The sequence below is a fragment of the Pseudophryne corroboree genome, assembly GCF_028390025.1.
Source record: "Pseudophryne corroboree isolate aPseCor3 chromosome 3 unlocalized genomic scaffold, aPseCor3.hap2 SUPER_3_unloc_34, whole genome shotgun sequence".
NCBI classification, from domain to species: Eukaryota; Metazoa; Chordata; class Amphibia; order Anura; family Myobatrachidae; genus Pseudophryne; species Pseudophryne corroboree.
The window spans coordinates 277,160-285,359 of NW_026967524.1; the positions used below are offsets into that span (position 1 = coordinate 277,160).

The 8,200-nt window shown below is 45.6% G+C and overlaps 1 protein-coding gene across 1 annotated transcript; it reads left to right on the forward strand.

The window, feature by feature from the left end:
- The first annotated feature begins 5,980 nt into the window (after positions 1–5,980).
- On the forward strand, positions 5,981–7,576 carry LOC134984073 (gastrula zinc finger protein XlCGF26.1-like). Its single transcript, XM_063949710.1, has one exon. It carries the CDS (start codon positions 6,016–6,018, stop codon positions 7,378–7,380), a length of 1,365 nt encoding a protein of 454 aa, XP_063805780.1. The 5' UTR covers positions 5,981–6,015; the 3' UTR covers positions 7,381–7,576.
- The last annotated feature ends 624 nt before the right edge of the window (positions 7,577–8,200 follow it).

An 8,200-nucleotide genomic window follows, 5' to 3' on the forward strand; every position in this document is an offset into this window, starting at 1 on the left:
CCAGCTCACACATAACAAAAAGGAAAGCCAAACTAACCAACTTGGAACAATTCAGCAACGGCTAAACCAACAATACTGAACGAAGTAACAATGCAGTAATACGAAGCACAGGGCGAGCGCCCAGCATCCTCTACGGACTACGAGAAAAGGATTTATCGGTAGGTAATTAAAATCCTATTTTCTCTTACGTCCTAGAGGATAATGGGGTCCATTTAGTACCATGGGGATGTACCAAAGCTCCCAGTACAGGAGGGAGAGTGCTGAGGTAATTGCAGAACTGATTGACCAAACTTGAGGTCCTCAGAGGCCAAAGTATAGAACTTGTAAAACTTAGCAAACGTTTTCGACCCTGACCAAGTAGCTGTTCAGCAAAGCTGAATAGCCGAGACCCCCTGGGCAGAAGCACAGGAAGAACCCACTTTACGGGTAGAGTGGGCCTGAACAGATTTTGGAATTGGCAATTCTGCCGTGGAATAAGCATGCTGGATAGTAAGCCTGATCCAGCGTGAAATTGTCTGCTTAGAAGCAGGACACCCAATCTTGTTGGGATCATAAAGTACAAATAGTGCACCTGACTTCCTGTGACGAGTAGTTCTCTTCACATAGATTTTCAAAGCCAGCACGACATCCACGGATTTTGAGATAATTGAGGTGTCAGTAGCCACTGGCACCACAATAGGTTGGTTGATATGAAAAGCAGACACAACCTTAGGGAGAAATTGCTGGCGCGTTCTGAGCTCAGCTCTATCCTCATGGAAAATCAAGTATGGGCTCTTGTGCGACAGTTCCCCCAATTCTGACAAACGTCTGGCAGAAGCCAAGGCCAACAACGTGACCGCCGTCCAAATAAGAAACTTTACGTCCACCTCCTGTAAAGGTTCTAAACAATCCGATTGCAGAAACTGCAGCACCACATTAAGATCCCAAGGTGCCATAGGAGGCACAAAGGGTGGTTGGATGTGCAGAACTCCTTTCAAGAAAGTCTGAACCTCAGGGATAGCAGCCAATTGTTACTGGAAGAAAATGAACAAGGCCAAAATCTGGACCTTGATGGAGCCCACCCAAGCGTAGGCCAACATCCACACCTGCTTGCAGAAAGAGGAGAAAATGTCCCAGGTGAAACTCCACCGTAGGAAACTTTTTGGATTCACACCAAGACACATACTTTTTCCAAATCCGATGGTAATGCTTAGACATTACCCCCTTCCTAGCTTGGATCAGAGTAGGAATAACCTTATTCAGAATGCCCTTCCGAGCTAAGATCTGGCGTTCAACCTCCATGCCGTCAAACGTAGCCGCGGTAAGTCTTGATAGGCAGACGGCCCCCGCAGTAGAAGGTCCTCGCGAAGAGGAACAAGCCTTGGAACCTCCTGCAGTAATGCCAGAAGATCCGCGTACCAAGCCCACCGTGGCCAGTCCAGAGCAATGAGGATCGCCGGAACTCTTGATCTTTTTATTAGTTTAAGAATTCTTGGGATGATTGGAAGTGGAGGGAACACATACACTGACTGGAACACCCACGGAGTCACCACGGCATCAACCGCCACTGCTTGTGAGTCTCGTGAGCTGGAACAGTACCTCTAAAGCTTCTTGTTGAGGTGAGATGCCATCATGTCTATCTGAGGTACACCCCATCGGCGTGTTACCTCTGTGAATACCTCCAGTTGGAGGCCCCATTCTCCTGGATGGAGATCGTGTCTGCTGAGGAAGTCCGCTTCTCAGTTGGCCACTCTCGGAATAAAGATCGCTGACTGTGCCAGCGAGTGTCTTTCTGCCCAGAGGAGGATTCTTGTTACCTCTGACATTGCAGCCCTGCTCTTTGTTCCACCTTGCCTGTTTATGTAGGACACCGCTGTGACGTTGTCCGACTAAACCTGAATGGCTCGATCTTGCAGAAGATGTGCTGCTTGTAGAAGGGCATTGTATATGGCCGTTAGTTCCAGAATGTTTGTGGGAAGGACCGATTCCTGGCTTGACCACTTTCCTTGGAAGTTTTCCCCCTGGGTGACTACTCTCCAACCTTTGAGGCTTGCATTCGTGGTTAGAATAATTCAATTCTGAATCCCAAACCTGCGGCCCTCGAACAGGTGAGAAGTTTGCAGCCACCAGAGTAGTTAAGTTCTGGCTTTCGGTGATAGGAATATCCGCTGGTGCATGTTAAGATGCGATCCCGACCACTTGTCCAGGAGATCCAGCTGAAAAAAACGTACATGTAATCTTCTGTATTGTAGAGCCTCGTAGGAGGATACCATCTTCCCCAGAAGGCGAATGCACTGATAAACTGATACCTGGGGAGGTTTCAAGACATCCCGGACCATTGATAGGATCACCAACGCTTTCTCCACCGGTAGAAACACCCTCTGCTCTTCCGTGTCGAATTTCATCCCCAGGAAGGGCAGTTTCCTTGTCAGTTCCAAATGTGACTTTGGAAGGTACAGGATCCACCCATGGTCCCAGAGTAGTTGAGTTGTGAGCGCAATACTCTGAAACAGCTTCTCCTTGGAAGATGCCTCTATCAGCAGATCATCCAGTTATGAAATTATGTTCACTCCCTGTTTGCGTAGGAGGAGCATCATCTCCGCCATGACCTTGGTGAACACCCTAGATGCTGTGGAGAGGCCAAATGGCAATGTCTGGAACTGATAGTGACAGTCCTGTAGAGCAAACCGTAGATAGGCCTGGTGAGGTGGCCAGATCAGAATGTGAAGGTACGCATCCTTGATATCCAGGAATACTAAGAATTCCCCCTCCTCCAGACCTGAGATCACTGCTCTCAGAGACTCCATCTTGAATTGGAAAACCCTCAAGTAGTGGTTCAATGACTTCAGGTTCAATATGGGCCTTACCGAACCGTCTGGTTTTGGTGCCACAAACAGGTTTGAGTAATAACCCTTGGTTTTTGGGTGAGGTGGAACTGGAACAATGACATTTATTTGTACCAATTTTGGAATGGCTTCCTGTAGGATAGCACTTTCTGTCAGCGAAGCTGGTAAGCCTGATTTGAAGAATCTGTGAGGTGGGAGTTCCTGAACTCCAGTCTGTACCCCTTGGTAACAATATCCGTTACCCAGGGGTCTAGGCATGATGACACCCAGACGTGACTGAAATATTTTAGTCTCACTCCCACCTGCCTGATATCCAGGCTGAGAGGTCCACCGTCATTCTGAGTATTTGGAAGAAGCAGAACCTGGTTTCTGTTCCTGGGAATCTGTTGGTGCAGGTTTTTTTGATCTTCCCCAGCCTCCTCTAAAGAAGGTGGGAGGGGGTTTTGATTTTTTTAAATTTTGCAGTCCAAAAGGACTGCAGTGTAGGTGTAGGATAAGATTTCCTAGCTGGGGCTGCTGCGGAGGGAAGAAATGTCGACTTACCCGCAAACGCCGTGGAAATCCACGCATTCAATGCGTCCCCAAATAGTGCTTGACCTGTGAATGGCAGGTTATCCACACTTTTCTTGGATTCTGCATCCGCAGTCCATTGGCGTAGCCAGAGTCCTCTGTGTGCCGAGAGAGCCATGGAAGTAGCATGCCAATGTCCTTCATGGCCTCCACCATGAAACCTGCAGAATCCTGTATGTGACGTAAAAACAAGTCAATGTCACTCCTATTCATAGTATCTAAGTCCTCTAGTAAGGTGCCTGACCACTTTACTATGACTTTAGAAGTCCACACACAAGCAATAGTGTGCCTTAAAGCCACAGCTGTAGCAGTGTAGAGTGATTTGAGCGTAGTCTCAATCTTGCGGTCAGCTGGCTCCTTTAAGGCGGTTGAACCAGGGACAGGTAAAACCACCTTTTTAGGCAGCCTAGATACAGAAGCGTCTACTATAGGTGGGTTTTCCCACTTCTTCCTATCCTCTTCAGGGAAAGGGAAAGCAATGAGAATTCTTTTAGGGATCTGGAATTTTTTCTCTTGGTTTTTCTAGGATTTTTGAAACATAGAGTTTAACTCCTTAGAAGCAGGGAAGGTAAGTGAGGATTTCTTATTTACTGTAATATAAGATTCCTCTACTTGTTCTGGAACCTTCTCAGAAATATGCAAAACATCCCTAATGGCTTCAATCATTAGCTGCACCCCTTTAGCAAGGGATGGATCCCCCCCTGCATATCCCCATCACCGTCCCCTGTATCAGAGTCGGTATCATTGTCAGCTTGCATTATCTGGGCAAGTGTACATTTTTTGGGGTATGTAGGTGGGGTTTTAGATGAAGTAGTGGGAGCTGAATACTTCAAACCCACTACAGATTGTCTCAAAAACTGCGTCTCTTTCTCAGTATGTGACATCCTTGTTGAAATCTGGGATATCATTCCCCTTAAAGAATCCACCAATGGGGGTTCGGATTCTGAAGGCTGAGACAGCACATTGCAGTCCTGAGTACATGGAATAGACTCCTCAGGAGACGATAAACACTCTGCAGCACAGGACACAGAGTCCTTAGACATGGTAATGTGGATATACACACTTACACACACACACAGGAAAATGTCAGACACAGTTTCCCCCAGAGTACCTTCAGAGAGTCACAGAGTATAAGGAGCCAGCCACACAGCGCCCCGGTAGGCAGTTATGATAAAAGCCCGGCGCTGACTTTAATCTGGATGGCAGCGCTCCCTGTCAGTGTCCTAGTTCCTAGGATCTGCAGGGAGAAAATGGCGCTGGTGAGTGCTGGATCCTCTCTGAGAGGAAGCCCCGCCCCTTGTAATGGCGTGCGGTTTCCCGAACTAATTTGTTTATACTGGCCTGAGGATTTTAGTGATAACAGGGGGATTAGCGCCTGTTAGCTGTGTGACCAGTGTAGGGTTTATCCGCGCTGGCTCAGGACGCCCCTTAAAGTTCCTACACTGTGTGTGTTGCTGAGCCTTCCTGGAGCGTAGCCTGTCAGAGCTGCGCTCCCACCCTTGTGCTGCCATACCCGGCCGCTAACCGGGACGCTGGCGCTGTACTCGCCACTTTTCTTTCTTCAGGCTTTGTTAGGGGGTGGCGGCTGTGCTGCAGGAGTGAGCAGTCGCCTTGTGGGCTTGCGATCAGCACCCTCAGGAGCTCAGTGTCCTGTCAGTGGAGTAGAGAACCATTAACTCTTCAGGAAGTTGGTTCATATTCCTAATTCCCCTCCCCCCCCCCAAGTCCCACAAAGCAGGGAGGCTTCTTGTAACCTAACTAACTCTATAAAATATAAACAACTAAGAAAACTCCTAGGAGCTCCCCTAGCTGTGACCGGCTCCTCCAGGCACATTTTCTAAACTGAATCTGGTAGTAGGGGCATAGAGGGAGGAGCCAGCCCACACTATTAAACTCTTAAAGTGCCAGTGGCTCCCAAAGGACCCGTCTATACCCCATGGTACTAAATGGACCCCAGCATCTTCTATGACGTAAGAGAAAGTAGATTATAACCTAGCAGATGATGATGATTATAGTGTATCATATGGTGTATTGCATCTAAAATACCTTGCTCCACACCTACTCTGCTGTAGCAATATACCTTATATAAGGGTGAGTAACACATGTACAGGCTTACCAGCGTATGAGCACACACATAAAGGAATGCTACCTTACCAATGCTTCCAGGAGTAACGTTAGGAGACATTTCTCTGATCCATCAGCTCATATGACTGGTATTATTGTTCATCTAGAATCTCCAGTTCATACGATAAGTTCCCCATCCATTGTTTTACATTGGTGCTGACATAGGACTTGGCGAGTGACTACATCTCCATTTATACTTCATGGCTAGTTACCAGTACAAGAGAGAGATATATCTAAGTCTTATTATAATATTACATTTGTTATTGTGAGTGTTCTCAGGAGGGTGGACACAATGATCGTCTGAGACACAATATTATAAAGCCTTCATTAAAAGTTATGTTTTATTATACACACATATACAATTAAGTGTCCCAGCGAGTTGTCTTCTCCTATTGTTTACAAGATTAATATTGTTACAGAAAATGTCACATTTCCATAATGTATTTTATTTCCAGCAGATGGACACACAAGCAGGAATATCTCAGAAGGACATCTAATGTTATCCCCGGATTGTGACATAAAAGATAATGACAGTAGACAGGATTCTCCAGGAGCTAACCCCATTACCCCAATTATACATCCAGCTCTATCAGCTGATCCCTCTGATCCTGGGAAATGTTCTCCTGATCACTCTGATATTGGTGCATCTGTTACAGCTCTGAGAGTAAATACAGAGTTTCCCTGTTCTGTAGATGCCAAATGTTTTACACAGAACACAAAGCCTATTAACCCACAGACAGGTAAGGCAGGGGAGAGGCCATTTCTATGTTCTGAGTGTGGGAAATGTTTTACACTGAAATCACAACTTCTTACACATCAGCGAAGTCACACAAGTGAGAATCCATTTCCATGTTCTGAGTGTGGGAAATGTTTTACACGGAAATCAAATCTTGTTATACATCAGAGAAGTCACACAGGTGGGAATCCATTTCCATGTTCTGAGTGTGGAAAATGTTTTGCATACAAATCAGAACTTGTTAAACATCACAGAAGTCACACAGGTGAGAAGCCATTTCCATGTTCTGAGTGTGGGAAATATTTTACACAGAAATCAAGTCTTGTTATACATCAGAGAAGTCACACAGGTGAGAATCCATTTCCATGTTCTGAGTGCGGGAAATGTTTTCCCCGGAAATCAGAACTTGTTAAACATCACAGAAGTCACACAGGTGAGAAGCCATTTCCATGTTCTGAGTGTGGGAAATATTTTGCACACAAATCAAGTCTTGTTATACATCAGAGAAGTCACACAGGTGAGAATCCATTTCCATGTTCTGAGTGCGGGAAATGTTTTTCCCGGAAATCACAACTTGTTACACATCAGCGAAGTCACACAGGTGAGAAGGTATTTCCATTTTCTGAGTGTGGGAAATGTTTTGTGCACAAATCAGTTCTTATTAGATATCAAAGAAGTCACACAGGTGAGAAGCCGTTTTCTTGCTCTGACTGCGGGAAATGTTTTTCCTGGAAATCACAACTTGTTACACATCAGCGAAGTCACACAGGTGAGAATCCATTTCAATGTTCTGATTGTGGGAAATGTTTTGCACAGAAATCAGTTCTTCTTAGACATCAGAAAAGTCACACAGGTGAGAAGCCATTTCCATGTTCTGTGTGTGGGAAATGTTTTGCACACAAATCAGAACTTGTTAAACATCAAAGAAGTCACACAGGTGAGAGGCCATTTCCATGTTCTGAGTGTGGGAAATGTTTTGCACTCAAATCAGATCTTCTTAGACATCAAAGAAGTCACACAGGTGAGAAGCCATTTTCTTGTTCTGAGTGTGGGAAATGTTTTACACTGAAATCACATCTTGATAGACATCAGAGAAGTCACACATCAGAGAAGTCACACAGGTGAGAGGCCATTTCTATACTATGAGAAATATATTAGCTCTTGTTGCACAAAATAGACATCAGTCAGGTGAGGAACCATTTTAATCTTCTGGAGTATACTTAAAATGAAGAAAAGATGAGATATGAGGTGCACTCTGGAAGCTTATAGGGGGTTAATCAGAGATGAACGCAGATGTGACATCACGCAGCCCCCTGGAAAATGGTCCGGGCCCTCCCACATATAGACAAAAATCTGTGTATTAAAGATATGAAATAAAGTTGTTTAAAAACAAAATATTTCCGGTGAGTCATTTTATGTGTCTGTGTATTATCTTATTTCCAGATAATTGTTGCTATGGTGACAGAAACAATTTCCTGTTAATGTGTCACTTGTATTGTTACTTTTGTGTCCACATAATATCAGTGTTGCTGTGTATAAATATCCCATCTGGTGTATAAAGGAGGGTACACACGCTGCCATTTTAGCTATGTCTGATTTTGACAGCTCATGTGAATAGTGGGGTGACATTACAGGAGGGGGGTGTCATGGCTGGGTTAGGTTGTGCACCCGGACTAGTACTGGACATTGCATCTGTTCTTGAGCGCTGTGGACAGAACTGGGCTGGCTTAATTGGTCTGATTCAGGCGTGGTAGTCAGGCAGTATGAACTGTGATGGTAGGTGACCGGCTGTGAGTACTGGACCACTGATGGGAGCCACCAGTGCAATATGTAGCCGGGTAACACCTATAGAGAGAGTCACTTGAGGACTGGTGAGTGACGGAATGCTGGGAGGAACAGCAATGCAGGAGAGGCTCGGGTCACTGGCTGGAACCAGTGTGGTAGC